This window comes from Triturus cristatus, chromosome 9, assembly GCF_964204655.1.
Source record: "Triturus cristatus chromosome 9, aTriCri1.1, whole genome shotgun sequence".
Lineage (NCBI taxonomy): Eukaryota > Metazoa > Chordata > Amphibia > Caudata > Salamandridae > Triturus > Triturus cristatus.
In genome coordinates this window covers 308,394,605-308,419,411 of record NC_140592.1, presented here as the reverse complement: position 1 = coordinate 308,419,411, position 24,807 = coordinate 308,394,605, and the positions used below count along the sequence as shown (strand labels likewise).

Below are 24,807 nucleotides of genomic sequence, written 5' to 3'. Positions count from 1 at the left end.
GCTCCTTATGTGGTAGTGCTTAGTGGTGTCCCTGAGCTTGCTGAGGGCTCCAATGAGACTCCCACTTCTATTAAAAATAAGACCATAGATTGGCTCAACAAATTTAGGCCCCTACCCCCGGGCATGCATAATGAGGTTATTTGGCAAGGCGGGTTCCGTGGGTAGGAGAGTCAATCAAAAGGGGCACAGGGGACTGCGTCCTGGTTAATTTCAGAGACCCAAGAACAGTTGCCTACATCTGTAATTGGGTTGGGGGCTCACCACATACCACCATACAGACACTTCCCTTATCGGCCTTCTACCCCGACAAATTAGAGCGGTTTGCGGAGGGAGGCGACGAGGGTTGGTCATGGGTGGGCCCGAGAAAGTTGTACCAGGGGAGAAGAGTCTATCCCCAAGGGGAACCCCGGGGTATGAATAGATGGAACCAGCCAGCCTGGGGTCTGAATGGGGTCCCATTTACTCACTTTAACAGATTTGACTGCCTTGATGCTGTGGATTGACGGTATAATTCCAAAGGGGAGCACACTGTCTGTCCAACATTTGGGGGGGGGAGAGGAATGCTGGGGTGGGTGGGTGCTCACCAAGAAAGGTCTCTTCGCCACGGGCTATCCTAGGCAGTGAACGCTCTGTCACTGGGGATTGGGCCCTCCCGGGGTCAGACCAAAGTATTCCTGCCGAGATTGTTACAAATACAGATAAGGATCTGAGGTCATTAGAAATCCTATCTTGGAACATAGCGGGGTTACCCAATAAATTAGACTGTAGTGAATGGGCGGACTTCATTAAAAAATACGATATATGTATGTTCCAGGAGACATGGGCCAGAGAGAGTCACTGCTATGCTGGGTTTGCAACTTTTAATGTTTTAGCCACATGGGGAGGGAAGGGACGCCCGTCCGGTGGTCTGTCAATATGGGTTGGTTCTCATCTTGGCTGCAAGGCCGAGATTGTAGAAACCAACTCTCTGGATATTTTGTGTGTGGCCTTGTGTTGGCCCACTGGGATGGGTCTAACACTGGTAAATGTATATTCCAGACCGGTTGGAGTAGCGGGCATTTCAGGGACAATGGAGGACCTGGCTACATTTCTCGACTCTGTCTTTAGCTCAGTAACACTCTTTGTTGGAGGCGACTTTAACACTCAGTACGAACCACTCCCGGCTTATCTAGACGGGGTCAGTAGTGAGGAGGATGATCTCTGGGATATTCCAACTATTGCGGGTCCCCCGGTCAGGGCATGCTCACCACTTGTATCCCAAATAACAACTATGACCCTTGCAAACTCACTTAGAGCCTGCAACGGCAGGTTTAAAGGGGACATACCACCGCGACCAACTTTTAATAGACTAGGCCATGAGTCCCGGATAGATTATATACTAACTAGATTACAGGATTGGAAACTAGTCAAAGAATTTAAAATAGTCCCCAGGCCGGATAGTGATCATAATGGCCTGTCCCTCTCCTTAGCAGCCGACGGATTCCTCAATGCTGTTGTGGTAGAAAACAGAGCATTGGTGACAAGTTTAATTATATCCAGTAATAGGCGAAGAATAAGGTGGGAAAAACTCTTGGAAAAACCAAATCGTATCCGGGCGATTTATGAGTTAGTGGCCCCAGCCCTCGAAAAGGTGGGAAGGCTTCTCCCACAATTGCCTTCGCCTGATGGATGCCGTTCTTTGGGGGATATTCATCTGACCCTGTGTAATAACCTTGCTGAGGTATTGAACCCGGTGGTTCGGGAGAGGAAAGCGAGGAGAGAAAGAGCCTCCTGGTTCAATGCCAACTGCAGGAAAGCCAAGGCAGTCCTTCTCCAGACACTCAAAAACAGGGAGGCCCATCTGGTTATTAGGGAAAAGCGGGCCGCTTATAAGCTCCTCCTTGAAAATGCCAAAATAGATTGGGACTGGGAGAACTGGTCAGAAATGACATCTGCTCTCAAAGTCAGAGATCCCAGGAAGTTCTGGCAAATAGTGAAACATGGCTCTGCTGAGCCTGCTCTGGCTATAGGCAAATATTGCGCCCGAAGTGTGGGAGGAACATTTTTCATCCCTCTATAGCAGAGGTCTTCAAACTTTTGATGGCCGAGCCCCCCATCTAAACCTTTTTACACGTCGAGCCCCCCCCCCCACCACCTGATAAAAAAAGTTCTGGAAGCTGGTACTCTGCATCATTGATGGCCATTCCCTCCTGCAGAGCCCAGGTTGTATAGGGCAAATAATATTAAATAAAGTAAGAGTGTTTAGTAAACTGAAGTTTTTGTAGTACATGTGCTTATTCTATAGTTCAAATAAAAAGAAAACAATTAGCACAAAAAATTTCATTGGTGCTTTATTTTTCACATAAAACACAAAATTTAGGATAGATTAGCAAAAACACTCCCAAAACTCAGGTGTGGGAGGGCATGTTTTTCTCCACAGAGACAATGTGTGGATGGATTCTTGCTTCTGCCATCCTTAGTTTGTGCTCCACTTCCAGTCTTGAGCAGTGCCTGGAAACGGGAGTGCTCACAAAATGTTGAAATATATTTTTTTCAGATTTATATAGCGTGAACATGACCCAAATGTATTGGAGCGCTTTGCAGGAGCATCTTTTACATTACACAAGCACGCATTCATTTTTTGTAAGCACAGGGAGATTTAGTGATTTTCCCAGAATCACAGGATGTTGAGCAGACATCAAGAATTGAACCTGGCTCCACAGTCTTCAGCTCTGGCTGTTGCGCCACATCCTTGCCCCAATACAAGATATCAGAAAAAGAAGTTCCACAAAACATGCTTTCTGACACAATTAAAAAATCCATGATTATGTGGAGTATGGCCAGGTGTTGCCATGTCAGTAGGAGGCCAGCCACAGTTTTCCAAGAAAGCCTAGGGGACATTTACATCATACACATGTGATATAAGTGATTCAAAAGGATATATATACATCTTTATTCTCTAGCAGCATCAAGAGTCAATTTGTTAGCATAGTTGGCTTATAAAGAAGATCACCTTCCAAAGCTTCAGAAATAGCTGCACAAGAAAGCATTTAAATTTGGTCTATGAAAGAAGCGAGGACAGATGGTAGGCATACTTGACAATATTTGTTATATTAGGCTTGTGGACTCCGCATAGGGATTGGAACATGTTAAACAAGCACCAGTGACTTTAATCAAGGTCAAATTCATTTTTCGTAAGTCACTGGTAAATTAAGTGATTTTGCCCAGGATCACAAGATGTTGACCCGATACCAGGACTTGAACCCAGGTCCCCAGAACCAAAGTCAGCACCTATGGCATTAATGCCAAATCCGCTCCTCCTTGAAACATCCAACGTTCCCACTAGTATTGGGACAAAGGGGAAAGGAGCGAGGCTTTAAAAAATGAATACAAAAAGCTCTTCACTCTTACCTGCCAGAGAATGGGATCTTCAGGAAGGTTCAAAAGCAAGTAGCCCACTGACCTATTTACATTATGTGCACGTTGTGATCTGCATGGTACATGTTCTTTGCAGCAGGCACATTAACCCTCTGTGCTACCTATCCATGAGTCAAAACTTCCACTAGACAAAAGTCTGATCTCTCTCTAGGAAGAACATTAAACACCAGAGTCATCATGACATTTTTATTGTTGCCGAAAATTGCTGGAGGCCAGGAAGGAGGCAGCAAGCACTTTTAAAAGCTTAATATACTTGCAAACATAATGCCTCCACCCAAAGTCAGTGCCCGGTCACACAGGTTGCACTGCCCTAGAGCTGGCCCTTCTCAAGGGTCCTGTGACCTCAGTGACAGATGACAGAGTCACTGTTGTTCTTGGCTGTGCTGCTTCATAGGCCTGCCCGCAAGACCGGAGGTGTAGCATGGGATTGTGCTCTCTCAGGAGAGTGGTCTGGTGGACTGGTTATTAAGGCTGAACATGGTTCCCCTGTTCCAAATTCAGCAGCTCAGGCCATAGTGCCACATCCTCTCCCCCACTGAACACCATACTGCCCCACTGAGAAAAACTCACACTGCCTTCAACTACAACCCAATTGCTGCCAACTATAAACACCTGGATGAGGCTCAATTTAAATGACGCAATAGACAAGAGCAATATACGGCCTACAAAAAAAGTAACAACATCCTGGAAAAAGCAAACACTCATAGGGAATGCAAAATTTAGCAAGCCATGTGAAATTTAAGCAGGAACAACATGGTTACCTTAACGCTTTTACACTCACTGTTCAGAAATCAGTGAGTGCTTTTGTCTGAAAAGTTAAGGACCTGACTACAGGGTCCTGAATGGACCCATTTCAATGTCCATTGCTTAAATCCTTCCAAAACGTAAGCAGTATGGTAAAAAGACCACATCCCTGGACGCAGAGCCGCAGTACACATTTTGTTTTCCAATCCACACTTTGCAGTACCTCCAGGATTGGTGCACTAGTTGCAAGCCCAGGGAAAACAAAGACAAGAAAACAAAAATAGCGCTTCACCGGCAAACTCTGTAAAAGTGGCACTAATGTGCTTAGGTGTGAATAAAATCAATCTGGCCAGTTTGCTACCACTCTGTCTTACTTTATTTAGTTATTTTTCATATTTTTAACCTTTTATTCCAGATGCTGCACTTTGGAATTAAAATACGACATTTCCAGCAAAAATGATTTTCTTTTTTGGATCCATTTCACAGGGGAGCAAATAAAGGAAAGGAGAGGAAAGAGAGTTGTTAGAACCCAATCTTGAAGTCACATTTCAGTAAGAGAAGAACTGCTAGACAGAAAGAGAGGGAAGAGTCCTGTTACTTCTCTGCCGCCCGTCCTCGAACGCCAGGAAAGGCTGACCTTTATTTAAAGGGGATGGTGATTTCTTGTCCTGGGACGCATTTTCAGAATAAAAAAGTAGGCGAACAAAATCCTAGGAATTGAAGCAGGAGGGGCACGCTGTGCCCTTCCGCTCCCGCCCACTTCGACCACTGGGCTTCTGACTAAGACCTGCTGGGGATACAATTGCCTTCACATCAGGTGCGCAACGCCCATAGGACTCAAAGGGCTTCAGCGCCCTCACCCCCCCTGGCCCCCAAACCCACCCGTAGTGTGTGTCAGCCCCGGCTGAGACAGCTTCCCGGGCAAACACGCACAGACGGTTTTGGTGCTGCCAGCCGCACCCGTACTTTACAGGTCTTTAAAAGACCATTTGCTCGTTAATGAGGCTTTGTGTTTTTCACCCCTTCTTAGAGCCCCTGCATCTCCACCACCTCCGAAATCGTTTCGCCTCTGGCCTTTAAAGACCTGTGACTCCAGACACTCTCAGCCGAGCCCCCAGCAGCTGGAGCTGCAGCGGCCCGGGCTGAGTTACAGGACTGGCGCCTGACAGCAACAATAAAAGGTGAAGTGCGCGCCCCCCCTGGAGGGATGCTGCGCCCCCCCAGGGGGGGGGCGCCCCACAGTTTGAAGACCTATGCTCTATAGTGTAGCTGGGCTGGATCACCTGGGAACCGAGGCTGGAGAGATAGTGTCCCTAACCACTGGTAATTCCTCCATGATGGAAGATTTTAACTTGGAGGATTTGGAAATGGCGATTGCCCGCCTCTCCTCGGGAAAAGCGCCAGGACTTGACAAGCTCCCAGGCGACCTCTTAAAACATGAGGTTAGAATCTGGGCCCCCTACTTCCTCGTACTTTTTAATGCCATTGTCCACGGTATGGCGGTTCCCTCTACTTGGCTGGGGGCAGAGATTGTCCCTATATTTAAAAGGGGTTCACCTCTGCTTCCAGCCAACTACAGACCGATCAGTCTGATAGACGTCCCCCAGAAGCTTTTCGCGAGGCTTCTGTTGGATCGACTTTCGGACTGGATCGAAGATAGGGAAATCTTGAGCCCCCTCCAGGCTGGGTTTCGACAAAAGGTCTCTACCAAAGACCAGGTCTTCAGGCTGTCCCTCATATATTGGAAAACAATACAATTGGAGGGTGGCAGCCTCTATACTGTATTTGTGGACCTGAGGGCGGCCTTTGACCTGGTTCCACGTGGTAAGCTGTGGGAAGTGCTGGCTAGAGTGGGGGTACCAAGTGATCTATTGTCGATGATTATTCGACTTCACACCAACACCTATGCTCAAGTGAGGTGTGGTAAGCAGGGTGCCCTATCCAACAAGTTTCCCGTTGGCAGAGGGGTAAGACAGGGGTGCGTACTTGCACCGACCCTGTTCTGCCTCTTTGTCAATGGGGTCATTGACCACCTCAACGGGGTCCCTAATTCTGACGTCCCAAAGCTGGCAGGAAGGAGGGTTCCGGCAATTATGTTTGCGGATGATACCCTCCTCCTCTCCAAGTCGCCGATGGGAATCCAGCGTGTTCTGGATGGCTTTGTGGACTTCTGTAGAGAGCACGGACTGGAGATTAATACCACGAAGACCAAATTTATGGCCTTCAATCCCCCGCCTAGGTTCCACTGCATTCCCCGTATAGGGAACAATACGCTAGAACGGGTTAACACCTTTGAATATCTTGGTGTAACCCTCAATGAGAAAATGGGGTGGGGTCCGCATCAGGAGAAAGCAAAGCTAAAACTAGTACAACATGTGGGTGGGATATTAAGGCTGTTGCGGAAGAATAGGTCAACTCTTAAACCTATAGGCCCTCCGCTCCACATTTATAGGGCGCAAGCCAGAGGAGCCGTTATTTATGGCAGTGAATTATGGGGCCACAAAGTCTCGTCTTGCTTGGCAAAGGAGGACAGGTTTCTCAGGTGCTTAGTAGCCCTCCCTCCAAGTACACCTTTAGTGCCACTAAGACTTGACTTAGGTATTAGACCCCTGGAAGAAGATCTGGCGCTCCGCCCTCTGATCTACTGGCATAGATTGTGGGCGGTGCCCGAATTGATCCATTATAGGCAGGGCTTGCAGGAAGTCCTTAGCCTTCCGAATTCGGGGAACATTGGTTGGCTCAAATTTGTAAGGAGTAGTCTGGTGGGTCTAGGCCTTGACACCCTATGGAATGATCCTCTAGATGCTTGCCCCAGGCTTCCAAAAAAGGCCCTCACTAAAATGTACTATGACTCCAAGGCTCCCACATTGCACCCCTGCACAACCCCTGGGACCCTCACGGAGCAATTTATTTGTATTAAAAATGCTTATAGCCTGGAACCAGCCCTGGACAATATACACCCAGTACTAATAAGGAAGCTGTATCTGCAATGGAGGCATGGGTCCCTGCCAATCCGTGCATTCACTAGTCACTGGATTGAGTCCGCACCTAGCACTTGCCCGGCATGCAGAGTAAGTGATGAAACTGAACTGCATATAATATTCTTTTGTCCGGGCTATAGTGAGGCGCGGAGAAAATGGATCATCCCCATTTGCAGGAACTTGGGTTTTACTAGGTGTCATGAAGCCTTTAGAATCCTCAAGAGTGAAATGGCTGCCCATATTGTGTTTGCTGTGGCCAAATTTCTGGGGGCTTTCTGGCATACAAGGAGAACCTGAAAACGCTCACCTGATTCAATTTGTACTGGTTTAAACTGTATATGACTGTTGTAACGAGCGGCCATATAGATGTCCTGGTGTTCTAAATGTTTTAAATATTTTAAACCATTTTTTAACTAATTCTATGCATGTTTTTAAATATTTTTATAATAGTATAATTCTATGCATCTTTTATGGAGATATTCTCCGAAATAAAGTTTATTTGACTTGACTTGACTTGAAAGGATTTAACTATTCTAAAAATGTCCTTACGTTTATTTTTGGCAGTATCAATCTTAAGTTTGGACAAAGTTCGATAGGGCTGCTTTTACCAAGGAGCTTTTAAGTTGTCTTTATACACCTTCCTGTCAGGCAGAATTTGTGCCACTTTCGTTCCTTTTTCCTACAGTTCCTTCTGCTAGCTCTGAGAAAATCACTATACCAGGGGGCAGGTGTGGCCGACCTCTTCGAGGAAAGGGACACAGTCGGAGCCACTGCCTCAATATTGGTCCAGTTCCGGGGCGTTAGAGAGCTCTGGTCGAGAGCGGCCCAAGGAGTCGGCTAGCATGGGAATGGATATGTTGTGGAAGGATCTATACCTATGTGCCTATGAACCTAAGCGGCAGTGAAGGAAGCTGCGTGTTCTATGAGCTGTGCGTCATATTTTTAACATTCGTATTTTAAATCTTTTAAAGGCTTGTTATTTTGCACTTCTTACCTGCACTTGAATCTGTGGGGAAGAGTTGATGCGTGGAGCTCTGGGGACGGAGTTGTGTTCAATACTCCGGGGGCGGCTGACATCTTGGGAGGAGGGGGTTAGCAGTGCAGTTGCCACAGAGAGCTTGCGCGTCCTGGCTCAAAAGGGGCGGATGTGGCGAGCGCGCACTAGAACCTAAGCGGCAGTGAAGGAAGCTGCGTGTTCTATGAGCTGTGCGTCATATTTTTAACATTCGTATTTTAAATCTTTTAAACGCTTGTTATTTTGCACTTCTTACCTGCACTTGAATCTGTGGGGAAGAGTTGATGCGTGGAGCTCTGGGGACGGAGTTGTGTTCAATACTCCGGGAGGAGGGGGTTAGCGGTGCAGTTGCCACAGAGAGCTTGCGCGTCCGGTCTCAAAGGGGGCGGATGTGGCGAGCGCGCAGCGGATGCGCGCAGCAGGCGCGCCGAAGGCAAGCCCGTCTGCGCCCGAACGAGACCAGAGGCCACGACCTCTGCTCCCGCAGCTGTGGCACTGCACCCTTATACGTCTGATCAGCTAAGAATACTCCGTGGCACGCACAAGTGTCATCACTGCTTAGGCCCCCCCCTTTGACCAGATCCGCTGCACTCAATGCAATTTCGCCCTGAAGTTAGAGGATCAGGCGGTCAAGACTTGTCTTTTAAACTCTGACTTTAAAATGAAGTTGGTAAACTGCCGTTCACTGCCAAAACACTCGCTAGAAATTAGACTGCTTTTAGAAGACACCAGCCCGGATGTAATGTTTCTCACTGAGTCTTGGCTTACGGACTGGTCTAATCCAGCCGTGGTTCAGGCACTCCCCCAAGGTTACACCATCCAGAGACAAGATCGTTGCCTTATTAGAGGAGGAGGGCTTGCCATTATTCACAGAGATTCCTTTAGTGGTCGTATCTCGGACGGGCTTATCCGGGATTGCGAAAGCTGCTCCTTTTCAATCAAGTTTACTTACACCTACATGCACATTCTCAGGCATGCTAATATATCGACCCCCAGGAGCGATAGGATCCTTTATTGGTGATTTGGTGGACAATACATCCATACTGGTCAGCTCCCTGCCGAATTTCACTGTTCTGGGAGATCTTAACTTACACCTTGAAACCCGCTCTGCCACTTATGTGGAGGAAGTATCTGACGCCTTAGAGGTGTTACTTCTTTCCCAGAAAGTGACGTGTCCAACTCATATCAAAGGACACCTGCTGGACCCGATCTTTACCAATATCCACATCCAGGTAGAGGACCCCCAACTGCTCCCCTGGACGGACCACTATTTAATCTCATTTTCCTGGCCGGCCACCACGAGCAGGAAGGCTGAAAACCACTCCAAAATTCTGAACCGGAACTGGTCAAATATCTCTATCGAGGAATGGGTTGCCATCCTTAAAGAAACATGCCCCCGTCTTGACCCCGACCCTGAACTGGCAAATTTACAATTCAATAACTGGATCAAAAATTCACTGGACGTACTAGCCCCTATAAAACTTAGGGACATTAAAAAGGGTCCAAAAAAAATTGCATGGTATACCGTGGAGCTGAGAGACCTCAAACGGAACTGTAAGCAACTTGAGAGACAGTGGAGGAAAGACTTTTCTCATGAGAAAAAGAAAGTCTATCGCGATGCACTAAAACTGTACAAAGGAGAGATTACTAAAACACAATCCAAGTTTTATGAAGCAAAGATTTTATCAGCACCCAACGCCCCTAGAGAAATTTAAATTTTTTTTTAAATCCTTGACTACCCCTCCATTTACCACAGTGACTCCCACTGATTTACAAGGGCGCTGTAATAATCTAGCAGAGTTTTTCCAGGATAAGGTACAGGCGATTTACTCCGCCTTTTCGGCAGTCGCCACTTTTGACCTTGACTCTCAGACGGAAGGAATTAGAGACCGTCGAGCTCAGAGCCTGGAATCTTTTCCGCCCCTGGACTCAGACATAGTGGTGTCTTTACTTAATAAACTTAAATCAGGATCCCCAAAAGACCAGGCGCCCCCTACTGTGCTGCAGAAGGTTGCCCTAGAATTAGCCCCCGTCATCGCAACACTTATTAATTCCTCACTGGCAGCAGGCAAGGTTCCTTCACTATGGAAGGAAGCGATGGTGAAGGCCTTGCTAAAAAAACCAGGATCAGACCCTGAAGTAATGGGCAACTATCGCCCTATCTCCCTGCTCCCGGGAATAGCCAAAATAGCAGAGAAGCATGTCAATACTGCCCTTTCCTCCTATTTGGAGGAACATGACTGTTTGCACCTGACACAGACCGGTTTTAGATCTCATCAGGGCACCGAAACTGCCCTGATCGCGGTAGTGGAGGAGGCAAGAAAAATTATGGACTCAGGAGGATCAGCTGCAATAATCCACCTTGATCTCAGTGCGGCTTTTGATACCGTCAACCATCAAATCCTTATTTCAAGATGTCATGAGATGGGGATGGCCGGTGCCGCACTGAGACGGATAGCTTCCTTTCTGGAAGGTCGCACATTCCAGGTTTTTGAGGAGAATGTGACCACTAGGAATGTGCCTCTGAAGAGTGGAGTGCCTCAGGGCTCTTCACTTAGCCCCACTCTTTTTAATATTTACATGAGTCCTCTAGCCAAAATTGTGGAGGCGTTTGGCATACAAATTGTCACGTATGCTGACGACACCCAGCTGATAGTCTCCCTTAAAGACCTAGGACAGCCAGAAAGTAATCTCTCCAGATGCCTTGAGGAAATATCGATTTGGATGAAACCGTCCTGCCTCCAGCTAAATGGAGCAAAAACAGACCTTATGCTGCTGGGTAAGCCTTTGCCTCCAGACCTGCCATTGGCATGGCCTGGTTGTATGGGAAACCCGCCTACCCCTAAAAACCACATCAAGAGCTTAGGAGTCTGGCTGTATGCAAGACTAGACATGAAAACACAGGCTAACAAGGTAGCTGGGTGCTGTTTCGGGATACTGAAGACAGCACGAAAGATCCTGCCTCTTCTCCCGTTTCATGCAAAAAACTACTCTTCCAAGCACTAATTCTGTCACGTCTGGACTATGCTAATGCCCTATATTTAGGAGTCCCCCAGTCCACAATAGGCATACTGCAGAAGGTCCAGAACTGTGCGGCAAGAATTCTCTTGCAAATCTCGCGGAGAGAGTCAGCGAAAAGAGCAATTAGACAATTGCATTGGCTTCCTATTTCAGAAAGGATTAAATTCAAGGCCCTCTGTGTCACGCATAAGATCATGGCCGCGAATGGCCCACTAATCCTTCAAAGGATAGTCCCTCCATACCATCCCAGAAGGCACCTTCGCTCTGGAAATAAACGCCTGGCTATGGTCCCGAGAATTTTCAGGTCCAGATGTGGAGGTCGCTGTTTCTCTTACGTCGCATCTAAGGCATGGAACACCCTCCCAGACTCCATCCGTATGGAGGAGGAATACCTGCCCTTTCGGCGGCTTCTGAAGACACATCTTTTTCCTACTGTATAACTCTGTCTGCTTCTCTGTTCGTTTGGTTCTCAGCGCTGGGAGGCCTTAGGGTAGCCATGCGCTTTATAAATGTCTCTTTCCTTTCTTTCCTTTTCCTTTGGCCCTGCAATCGCCCGAGGGGCTGAGGCAGCGTAGGGGATATCAAATTTAAGAAGGAAGTGGTCAGACCAAGTGATAGGCAAAGGAGGACTGGCTGACAAGTCAAAGTTATGAAACATTTAGTTAAGGGTGTGACCTTTCTCATGGGTAGCCGAGTAGATAGAAGTGAGCATTTTAAAGGTCAGTCTCGTCTCCAGAAAAAAAGTAGATTGGGGATCATTCCCATTCTCCATACCTATATTGAAGTCTCCCAAGATCAGGCAGTCTTTATAATTTAAGACCAGGGAGAAGACAGCAGAATTTAATGAAGTGATCACATTTTTGATAGGGCCCGGGGGTCTGGAAATCAGCAGCCCCTGGATGTTTTGCTGAGGGGATAGAATACAACGGAAAGCCAAGAACTCTGTGTTCTCTATGGTTTCCGTCGAGATGAGGGAACAGTCTAAAACGTGCTTATAAATTAAAGCGACCCCCCTCCCTTCCCCCCAGAACAATCCTTCATAAGGATATTATAGCCCATGGGAATGGCTGCCACAATCGTGGGGTTTGAAGCATCCGACAGCCATGTCTCCGTAAGAAATAGAAGATCAGGCTGTTCATCTAATAATAAGTCCTGAATATGTAACGCATGCTTTTGTATGGAGTGACAGTTTACAAGGATAACTTTGATATCCTAGGTCTTCCTCCTGAAATTGCTCTTATTATCGTGGGGGTCTTGAGAAAGAGATGCCCCGCCCTTGTGTAGATTTATAGCAGCAAAATCTGGATATGTGATATAGCCTGCCAGTGCCTGCCATGTGGCCCCTTCAATACGTAAAGGGTCCATTCAAAAACAGTCCCAAATATGTGGTGACGGGCACTATTAAACCTAGTCTTGTGCTACCAGATGGTAAGACAAATTTCAAGAAGTGCATATGGACAATATGCATTAGAGGCCAGGGACGGGATGTAGTCATGAAAAATATCATCATCAACGTTCACAGCCAGAAACGTAACCCAAGAATAAAAAAACTTAAAAGCGGTGTTGTGTGCAGATTTAGATTCCGTATATAGGTTTCCCGATTTATGCCCTTATATAGGTAAAATTCACATTGCCCTTATTTGGGCATAGAAATCCGGCCCTTATTTAGACATTGTCCGTACAAACCAAATACAGGCATGGCCACCTACATCCGTCCATCCACGTCACAACGAATTCTTGGAAAACCAGACCCATAAGCCTTTAGGAATTTCCCTCAGCTTGAATATTGATTTCTCCAAGCACTCATTAAGTATGCATAAACATCTATTCCTTAGGGGTTCATTCATGACGTTCCTCTGCCCGACTTTTACGTCAATACTGGCATTCCTAGACACCTTCAAGGTATAAATATACCGGCACTTGCCCTGGCAAATTGCGGTTCCCGGAGGATTCGATCCAACCCAGACTACGTGGTTCGCCATGGCAAGTTCGGAAGAAGATCGAGTTCCAGCCTGATGCACTGACCTGACGCTACCATCCTCCTCGCAGAGAATCCAGCTTCAGTGCTCTCGGACTTCCCTTGCGGGGGGGTTAGACTATCGAGTCCAGAAAAGAGAGATTCCAACCTCTCTCATTCTGAGATATGGAGCGGACTAGAACCTAGAGAAACTTTTGGCAACTCTTGGTTAAACTAAAATATAGCAAGCTATACTTTAGAAATGGCACCTACTTCTAACCTCGTACTGCACTTAGGTTAGGTACACTGGGGTAGAACAATTTAGAAGCATCAGATGAGTATCACATTTTAGCTTATTTTATTTATGTATGTATTTTGATTAATATGTCATAGCTACAAACTATGCTATTGCAGTATTAGGTTATCTTACTGCTAACCTCGTACATATTGTACTTTGCAGTCTGTCTTACGATTGTAGTAATTCATATCTCTTGCATGAGAAATAAGACTGTTCAATAAACCCTTTTATTGAAACGCCCGTCTCTCTATTTCTGTGCAACTCTGTACAAACGAAGCATACACGATTGACTGAGTGAAACTTATCTATTGTTTCCACGATTCTGAGACTGTTCCGATTCTAAAGGGAAACAAAGTTGTCATGTTTATGCGGTTGTCAGAGACTAATCCCTTCTTGTATATTCGAGAAGTTTCTAGTGACCTCTGAGTTAGCTGGCACACACAAGTAATTAAGTTTAATATACTCGATAGAGACATACTGACCTTAGCTACGTCAAATCTGTAGTGTATGTTATTCCAATGCGCAGAGCCTATCAGGGATATAGGTACTACACTACAGTGGAATCCTGAGTCAGCTTCAACAAAAAAAAAAAAAAAAAAAAAAAAAAGAAATCGCTATAGCTCCTAAATTAGGAACTCCATGTTGCAGTAAATGCTCAGTGACTGCAGAGCACCATTTAACAGCAATAGGTTGCACCATAAATAAATAATTCAAGACATAGCACAAACAGTGTATTAACCTTTTGTTATTCAAGCTTGAAAAACCAACAGAAATAAGTATTGCATATAAACTGTGGAGGATAAATCCCTAACACCACAGATGTCTCCGGACAAAAAAGTGCAATGCTATTGTGGACAAGCACTACTCAGTGTTCCTGCAAGTAAGTACCTGACCAAAACGTTGGCGCTGCCATTTTGCATCAACCTCTTGTTTACTCTTTCACGTGTGATTGTGGATAGCTCATTGTGGCCTTCTATTCTAACTTATGGGTGATTATTAGTTTGCAAGTCCTGTATCATCGCAAAGTTGCTATGACTTAATGACCCCATTGCCCTATACCCAATATAAGCAATACATAAATCTTCTAGCAAAGATTAATTTCTTAGAATTGAGGATTTATCACCCAGTTTGTAAGGAGCGCACACACCACCTGAAATTCAGTTTCTTCTAATTTCTTGTAGAAAATGCTGCCATCATCTGGACAGGCTTCTGTGTATATTTGATGAGATCAGAGTATTGCATTCATTAATTACTGTGAAAAGGCAGGGTACAGCATGACTAGAACCTAGAGTATGGTCTGGACTGGAGAGTGACAAAAGCCATTTTGCATTGGTCTTATTTTCTTGGAGGTTGTGTTTAGGACACTAGGCTACTTTCCACTGAAACATTCACTACTAGCAGAAGGTAGGTATCCAACTTCGAGAGCGGAGTTGCTTATTGAAAGTTGCCACACAAGCACACCCTCCTGTCTAGTTTGGGAATCAGTAGAAAGGATGATGATCATTCACTTGTGAATTCCTCGATGATTCCTTTTTTTTCTCTTACATAGCTTCCTCCTTTGACTGGAGGATGCGGCAGGATACCAGTCTCACACAAGGCCAGATGGGATGTGTATAACATGTTACTGCCAAGGGACTCTTATGTAACTCAGACATGATTGTTTTGCCCGATTTCTCATAGCTCATCACTTCGTGCAGTGATAGATCTTGGAATTCAATCAAGGAAGGAAAAAGTTAGTGTCTCCCCGCATCTAGGATTTCAATGCCCATGAGACTTATTTCCTTCATTTACCATCAGACCATTAATTGAGATAGTTCACTTGGTTTATCTACTCTATGCGAAGGTTATCATTCATTTGCACCTGTGAAGTGAGATTTGCTTGTTCTAATGCTTACTTTCAATCACGCAAGCAGAGCAGCAAGAGACTGTCCTGCCATGACCTGCTGCTATATTGAATTGAAATGATAGATGGTTGTTAATTTTGCCAACAACAGAAGTGAGATTTTAAACACTGGACTGTAAAGCACAAAGGAGATGGGAAATCGTTGTAGAATTCAGCTCTTAGTCACCCACTACAAGAAAATCTTAGCATGTGTGCACCAGACATTGGGGAAAGTGTGCTCTAGAAACAAACAGCCCTCGCAATTGTGAGCTACTGTCAGTTTTTGTAGAAGGGGAATGGGGTGCTGTAGGTGTGTTTCTGGTGGCAAGCAACTATGCCGGATAAAATGAAGGCATCGATACGATTCGGTATGTCTGCTGCGATTCGTGGGGGTATGGAGAATGGTTTAAAAAATAAAACAGAGCATGGTCCCTTGATTTGGGCGCTTTTAGTTTGGTGTCCAGAATCAGAACTTTAGCCTTTCCATCTGTGTTTTGGAAGACTGCAGCCCACTTAGGGATATGGTGGTAAAGTAGTAGTTCTGGGGAGCAGACAATGGATTAAAGGATTTTAGTAATCTTCACTAGAAGCAATCAAGACGTTCTTTTACAGTGTTGTTCCGATGAGCATGGATCAATCTTTAGGGCATCTGCGTTGGACAGTTTCAGGTAGATAAAAGACTACCCATTTATCTGCTAGGTGGCTTGTAACTGTGTTCTAAGTGCTAGTACTTTTCGGCTCTTGAATGCTTAGCGTTAACCACTACTCGGTCTCCTGGAGCTGATTTTATTTTGTTTGTCTGTGACTTACCCCACTTCCTTTCCAGGTGTTGGGTGTGGCATTTCAGCTCAGCAAGTTCCTCATCAAACCATTTGGTGGATGTGAGACCAAACTGGAGTTTTCTGGCCTTGGTCAGAGCTACAAAGTTTAGAACACAGGGACGACGCCCCCAGGAAGAAGATGCAAGTACACAAGAGCGTGGTCGTTGCCAACGTCAGTTGCTATTTCTGTGATGTGCTCTCTTGTTGTAAGGTCGCCTTAAAAAGGTGGATCGTAATGCTGGTGGGCAACAAGCCTTGGTTGCCATAAAAGTAATCCAAAGGAACTTCAATGCCTGGAGGTCCAGGGAATTGTGGTAGCAGCTCGAAACTTCGGTGCGAGCCGGACTACAACTCCCAGAATGCACTGCATCACTTAACTTTGGGCGATTTCTCTGCGAGCCCGATGGCCAGCTCTTCTCCGGATTCAGCACGTCGTTTTACCTGCAGTTTGCAGGGGACTGCTACCACCAGTCCAGGGGAGTCAGACTGCTTCTGGGACCACCAGGCGTCCCTCTGCCAGGGAGTGCAGAGTTTTCGCCACAGACCAAAGTTGCTCACGCAATGCTACCACAGGGATCCAGTATCCCTTCTTTGCGGTAGGGGCAAAGTCTTGTTGTCGGTTAAAACGGTCTTTTTGATGTCCTTCTTTGAAGTATGTCGATTAGATCTGAGATTCTGGTGTCAGGGGTGTCCCTTAAATCCTGGAGTTTGGGGTGCGGGAGCTAGTAGCCAATGGGCAGCTAATCAGCAGCGAGGTGACCATATCCGGTGGTGTAGGTCACATTCCCTACCCACAACTCACTATTTCTACCCTCCTAAAGATAGTAGAGATTCACTTTAGGTGTACAGAGCAGGCTTGCCCAGCCTGGGGGCGTAGCTAGCCTTCCTGGAGGTGTACACCTCCTTCATACCTAATTTCCCGCCTTTCCTGGGTCCAGCACGCATGGGGCAAGGAGAAGGGAGGGGGGTTTTGTTCCCCTCAGGGAAGACAGTCCGGATGCATATCAGAGGCAGTGAAGACTTTGAAGCTCATCACTCTGGTGACTCACTTCACTAGCCCATTTGGGAGGAGGGAGGTGTGACCTCCTTCCTGCCCAAGCCTTTGTTCTGACTCCTGGGAGCACGAACACTGCATGGCAGGCGATAAGTAACCTGTCTTGGCGGCAGCTGGGGCGGGAAACCCAGGCCTGCCAATCAAACTAAATGTCAGCTGGGGTAATCAGATGGGCAAACTCTAAGGTAGGCACCTGGGTGCATGCCAACCTTCCCATTTGTTTCAAGGGAGAGAAGGCACGTTGTTTGACACCAAACTCAATATATTTAGGTGGTACCATAAGGAAGCTAGCAATCTGGGTATGCCTGGGTACCAGTCCCACATTACCATAGGGACTGCCTAGAACTTATAGTGCACGTTAATGGTAAAGTCACTATATAGACATACGTTGGCACTTAAATGTCTACACACTCAATATACTGCACCCTGCCTCCTGGGCACAAGAGGCCTTCTCTAGGGGGGACTGACATATACTAAAAGCAGTGCTAGAACTTTGTCACACAAGGTCAAAATATTGCAGAGAATACTGTTCCTGCAGTCAGCAATGGCAGGCCTGCTGTAATTAGTTTAATTGGGTCACTCAGGGTGGCACAACCAGTGCTGCAAGCCCAGAGTACCCCTTTACCAACCATGTCCTGGGTACTACTAACCAGGGACTTATAAGAGATCTTGTCAATTGGGGATGCCAATTAGTCAGGTCACTTCAGGGGAAAGAACACTGGCACTGGAGCCTGGTTAGCAGGCTTAAGTGCACTGTCAGTAAAAAACCATAATCTAGCAGTTCAAACAGGGGAACAAATTGGGGTGGGGGACACCTGCAGAAAGTTCAGTTTCCTACAGTAATGTAAAGCACTCCAATGCCCTTTGGGTCGCATTTGCGCTATAAAAAACTGTAAACAAAGAAAAATAAAGAGTTGCAAGTAGTGGAAGACAGGCCACTTATGCTGTCAGGAAGTGGCACAATTTGCAAGATTTGAGATCTACCAGTTTGTTTCTTCATGGATAGAAAGCCCTTTGGTGCCTGAGCTGGAGGTAGAGGCAGAGGTGTGAAATTAGAGAAAGGTAGCTAATTAGGAGCAGAGAAAACAGTTCTTGACAGAGATCTGAGATGGAGCAAACAAGCTGGGGGTAGGTATTTCAACACATGAGGGAGAAAGAAGAGAACATGTTTTCCCATGGAATGCTGAAAAAAAAAGGAAAAAAGTAGTTCCCTGAATACAGGCTGTAGACGATACAAGCGGTCCAATCAAAAGGATGGTAAAGAGGCTATGCTCCAGGAGAGAAACAAACACAAGACATCAAAAAAGAAGACAGCAAATGAGAACTACAACAAAGTAAACCAATGGTAAGCAATGGTTAGACACCAAGCTCTCTAACTTAACAATAGATATTTTGCAACCGGACAGCTTGGGCAGTCTAGACCTAAAAAGTGACACAGGGAGAAATAAGCAACAGTAAAGTTGAAGACAAAAGAAAGTCTATGTTTTTAGCATGGCAGACTAAGATACTCTTATACCCTCAAACGGTAGATTACTTTAAGTATCAACAGCTCAAGAGACCTGTCCTACAAGTAGCAAATGAGCCAGAGAGAAGACAGGAGCAATCTCCACACTTGAACAAAAGCATATTTAAGGGGGGGGATATAGAGATGGGTTAACTTTATTTAAGCATCCAGGAATTTCAATGCTGACGAAAACTAAAGGGAAGCAAATAATGAGCATAGCGCATACAAATAAAGATTCAAAAGGGAAGCTTAAAGTAAAGGTGTAGCTGTTGTATCCAATATGCTGGTCGATGACAACCGAAGCCTGAATCACGACTCAGCCTGAACACTTACTCAAAAGAAGATACAAAGGCCTTCAACCGAGACCCTTCTCCAACTCTGCAGCATTCAGCTTGAACGACATCCCATCCGTTTCCACCGTTATCGACTTCCCAGTGAGATAATCCATCTGAAAACAGATAGGCATAAGTGGACAAAGAAGATAGTTTACAAACAATGTATGGAAAAAATAAAAAAGAGTACTGCCATAAAATGACTAAATAGAAATATGAAAAATATGCATACATAGATATAAGAAAGGCAGTCAGTCATATGTATCCCCAGTAGGGCATATTAGTCTTAACATTCATCATTGGCCACATTGTGGGTACAGGCTGCCCCTACTTGGGCCCTTAAACTTTTTGGGATCAAGATTGTGATTTTTTTGGCAGAGTTGATGAGCTTGACATTAAGTACAATACCGTGGATTTGCACAATTCAGCGATTTTTGCTGTGCACGGCCTAGTTCCCAGATGAATGGTTTGGATCGACGGTTGATGATAAGTGTGCAAAGTATCTTTTACTAAAATAGAATTCTTTGTGAGATGTAAATTTGATTTTACAGATATTAGATGCTTGGGAGCCTGACAAGTGATTGTCCCTGAAGATGTAATCTATGAAACTAGTGATGTTGCTGTGCTTAATTTCGTTTACAAGGTTTTTGATACAAGGGCTTTCGATTTGAGAGATCAGCTAGACAGGGTTTGTTTCTATCTTCAAAGGAGGACCAACACTTTGTCAGCAGGTATTTTTTATTTGTGTTTTCATGATAAATAGGACTCATGTGTTATGAGATTTCTTAGAGAATATAAGATTAGAACTATGCTCCAGAGGGGAGGTTCAGTGTACCAGTTGAGGGCTTTAATTAAGGAACCTTTTAAGCAGGATTCACTGCTTACACTTGTTAAATGTTCGACAGAGCTGCAGAGGGAAGCAGGCGTAAAGGTTTCTGTGTTTGGAGACATTCAGGAAAGGCGCGATGACTTCACAAGGCATACCTTTCCTGGGGGTGGTTTGCATGACATTCTAGGTTTGGTCTGGCAATTCAGTTTTCAAGAGATTGAATTTTAAACCTGTGATCTTAGCTGCAACAAAGCTTTGAAGAGGCATAATATTGGTCTCCATGCCTTACCATAAAATCGCAATATAATTATAGACAAAGGCTAATATCATGCCTTTCTCTCTTACTCTACCCATGCAGCAGCAATTACTGAAGCTCATTCTTGAACTTTTGAATCAACTTCAACTATACTAAAAGTCCAGAACAGGCAACTATCTTTGTTATGTACCCCAATCTAGGCCTAGATAGCTACACAACCTTTTACCTACATTTGTCCTACCTCGATCTGCATAACGGTTCTAGCACTAACCTTTTACCCAGTTTTGTGTTGAATAAATGGCGATTGGTTTCCTTGAAATTAGTCTCATTTATTATGCATGAGGATTCTTAGAAAAGTCCCTGCACATGAGGTACATAACTGCATGAACATACTCTGTGTAAAAGTCATGGTCATCTTCATCCTAGGGCGAAACTACTTTGCATAATCGTAGGTATTTTTCTAGACTCATTTCCATAATCGTACTAACAACATATTGATTGTGTAAGGAACCCAGAGGCTATCTTTATGGTATAAAAGAACCATAACAACGCTAGATACGCAGAGGAGAAGATTCCACACTGAAACAAGACACTGAGGTCCGTACAGCCTGCAGAAGCTCCAGCACGAAGTGGTCTGACATCCCTCGCGGGGTGTCTAACTCGAGACCAAGATGGGGTCCTTCACTCTCTCCCATCAGGTAATGCGTGGGCTCTTTCCTAGGGGATACATGCTAGGTACACTTGGGTATTGTTTGCATCGTAGGAGTACGCTTGATTACCGCCAGTTATCTATATGCCGACATATATTCATGATCTAGCACTATGGTAGAATTCTACCTTTTATTTACTCTGTTGGTGCTTGTAATCTTATACATCCGTTTCTGATTGTCACATCAAACATATTTTATACTAGAATGACACTGGTTCAATCAACGCTTATTGAAAACTTCCCCATCGTTCATTCTGTGAATCTCTCTGAGACTAAGTGAGCAGGACTGACTGAGCGAAAAGTACTGCACTGTTTCCACGATCCCTGAAGGATCAAGGGCTGTCATGTTCGATAGTTGCCAGAAACTATTTGCTGCTTGGTAAGGTTGGGGGGCTTATGGGGGCACGGTGAACTAGCTGTTCTAAAGGATAACGTCCTTTGGGGGTGTCTGGACTCAGTCTGGACATAAATCCCTTAGTTTATCTTGTTTAAACATGCAGATCCTATGTATTTTTAGGAACTACACAACATTTATTCATAGAGGTACAATTAGAATATGTTAACCAAACAAACCCCACTAGACATAGTGTATTGGTTACTGGAACATGAAGAATGAAACCTAGGGAACCCAGCTAATATGAACAAAATAATGATAGAGGAATAGAATAGTTTCAAATGGAAATAGGAAGAAAAGGTTAATGAATTCTGTTTTGAATGCTACAATCTAAAGTGTCCAGAGTAGTAACAGCTCAGAAAAACGAAACTTTGGATCTGAAATTGAAAGTTGGAAAATGGCTTGAAGTTATTTAGCAACCAAGTCCAATTTTCTAAAAAATTAAAACCTGCAGTACAGAACATTACAGATGGTAGCCAAGCAATAAAACATTACAGTAGTCCCAGGGTTCGAAATCTCTGTGAAATACAAACAGGGCTGGTCTTGTACTAGCAAACACCCACAAAGGAAAAGGGGTATTCGTCTGCAGTATTTGCTTGGGGACAAACACTGGGAAAAGGTTCCCTAAAGAGATCACAATCTTCGAAAGCCTAAACTCTGAACTATATTTAGCATTTAAACCTACTAACCAATGAATCACTGACCACTAATTGGACAACATTTTAACTCTAGCAGTTTTTCCAAAAATAAGAAATTGAAAAATGCCAATATCAATGAGAAAGCAAAAATGAGGGCCACCAAAAACCCAACCATCTAGCACATTTTCCAGATGAGTTAAAACCCCTTCATCTTTGTATAAAAATAATCTTTCCTTTGTTATACATTATACAGTGAATACATTTCTCATGTAGAATGCCCCATATTTCCTGCCCAGAACATTATCAGAAGCCAATTGACTCCATAGTTTAAACAGGACATCAATCACTAAGGGGAGATGGTCAGAAAAGAAATAACTAAGATTTCTGTTACACAAAATCGTCCTTGAAGGGATAGCCATCCTGCTTATGAACCTTTGACAAGCAGCTAGGGGTTGTCCCTTAATTACAAGAATGCCCTACCTCTTCTCGACTATCATTAGAAGCCCCCTCCACAATGGTAGAGTAAATTTAAAAAGACTGATTACCATTCATTTTATTTTTAGTATGCATCAGTCTGTCATGCCAAAAATGCAGGTAGCTTAGCATGGACACATTAAGTTATAATAAGTAAATCCACAAGCAAAATACTGAATATGTAGTACATATCTCTGGGGTACAACATCACGTTAAATACTCTTCCACCACACCTTGTATATAGCTGATCCAAAGATTTATGAAAACAAACCCTAACACAATTAACTTTATTTCCTTTCACTCCGAACTTCCAAAAGACTAACTGCATCAGACTGACATGCAGTAGAACAGCAAATTCCTACGCCCATTTCATAGGTGATGTCTTTACCTCATGGGCAAGCAGCAACCCAATCAGCTGTGCTGGGGAAACCCTTGTAGATGAGCTTATCAACTAAAGTGAAATATTAGGCCTATGACAGAAATTATTGCATTGTCCGAGGGTACGATTTTCTGCTGCATGTCTCTTGGTTACCTTTTCAAAGATATTCATATCTGTGCATTTCTGCCACTACATCTCCAAACTCTGGTTTTATGGTCTCTTATTCTCGGTCTCCGGTAAAGCCTTCCGTGTGACTTACCAATTTAATACTTTAAGTGCCTGTGTCTTGCATCACTCTCTGCCCTTTCTGCATTGTCATGCAGTTCTTTGTTGAAATGTCTAATTTGGTTAATGTGTTTCTGTCCTGAAGACATCCTGGTTCAGAAAACTCTGGTTCAGAAACCATTTCTACTCACTTCCTTGCCCTACTTGGATCTCCAATCTCTTTGAGCTGGAAAGACAGTAAGTACCACCAAATTGCAAGAAACTAGGGGGGACATGCACCAAGGTAGGATTTTGTGAGTCCTTAATTGAGATTAAGGAATCGCAATTAGGGACTCGCAAAAGCCTATGCATGTAGAAATCGCTATAAAAATAGTGTTTCCTAAATAATACTTAATTGCCAGTCGCAATTAAGGAATGGCTCCCCAATCATTCCGATGGGCCTACAGGTCCATAGGAATCAATGGGAGGTTGCATGCGCAATTTGCGAGTACCAATAGGTACTCGCAAATTGCGCATGCAATTTCAAGGGTGTCAAAAGGACACCCTGTTGCACCCCTGAAATTGTGATGTGCACCCAAGTTGTGCACACACATGCCCCAAGGGCAACATGAAACTTAGAAAAATGCACTTTAGTGCATTTTTCAACGTTTTTGCAAATTACCGACAAGTTTAATTGCTCGGTAGTTTACGGCCCCAAATAGCGAAATCGCTCTTTAAAAGTGGGTCTTGCATTGCATTTAAGGAATCGCAAATTGTGATTCCTTAAATGCAATCGCAATTTAAGAAATCGCAATAAATTGTGAATTCTTAAATTGCGTGTGCCTTCAACCGTGACGCCTCGCAAAAGCCCTTTTTGTGGGTGCAAACTGCCGATTTTGGCAAATCGCACCATTTGCGCTCGCAAAAAAGGGTTGATTCATGTGCCTGCAGATGTGGTGAAGAGTTGGGTATTGTATGGTGTAAAGTGTGGATGAGTAGACTTGTATGCCATGCCTATGACCTCACAATTAAAAAAGTTATTCTATCTTAAAATCAGAAGATCCAAAATGCTGCTGAGGATCTGCGGCTTAACAGATCTTAGGGATCTCCAGCGCCATCTTTGAATCACAGATCCCACGGTCACATTTTTATTAAATGGACAGATTTTTGATCTGCTGACATCTGTAGATCCCAAGCATTGCTTTAATGAGACTACAACAAAAATACATTCTCAGATCTATGGATGGGGCCCAGGATCAGTAAATCTTGCTCAGCCTCAAGATAAATAATAAATGTTTAAATTGAATTACCCTCAGAGAAATGAATACTTAAATTAACGATCAATCTATACAAAGACAATTTTTTTTGCACACCCCACATCTTTTGTATCAAAAATATCTCAAAAACTACTGACAGGGGGGCGTGGCCTGCAGCCGATGAAGATGGCCGCACTCTAGCGCGGCTCCGGAGCCCGGCGTCTGAACCCGCACCGATCCTGTAATAATCCTGCCCCATACCGGCAAAAAAAGCAAGCGACTCACCCTCTGCACACCCGGGACGCTGTGGGGCGGCGAGAGCCCCTTGCGAGGTGCGATTTGGGGTTTCCTGCAACGGACGAGCGGCCTGGGAGCATCGGCGGAGCCGGGGCCTCTAGTGGTGGCGGCGCCGATCAGGAGCAGTCGGAGGGGCGTGGCCTGGCCTCGAGGCGTCGGCATCGGAGCGCCGAGGCGGGAGGCCCTGAAACAAAGGAGCAAGCAAAGCAGCGGGCCCGGGGGTGAGACGTCCCCCTGCCTCTCTCCACGCCTGCAGAATCTGGCGGTGAGGGCAGAGACACGACGGAGCCCCTCTCAAGGCGAAAACGGGTGGCCTGGGTGTCTGGACCTTCCCCATGGCCCCGT

The 24,807-nt window shown here is 45.0% G+C and overlaps 1 protein-coding gene across 2 annotated transcripts in view; it reads right to left on the bottom strand.

The window, feature by feature from the left end:
• LOC146797804 (F-box only protein 27-like) overlaps positions 1 to 24,807 on the bottom strand; it is a 377,425-nt gene that overhangs the window by 251,188 nt on the left and 101,430 nt on the right. For both annotated transcript variants that reach the window (XM_085624989.1, XM_085624988.1), the window contains exon 3: positions 19,028 to 19,142. In XM_085624989.1, coding sequence (XP_085481115.1) covers positions 19,028 to 19,142 — 115 coding nt within the window. The remainder of the gene's footprint in view (positions 1 to 19,027; positions 19,143 to 24,807) is intronic.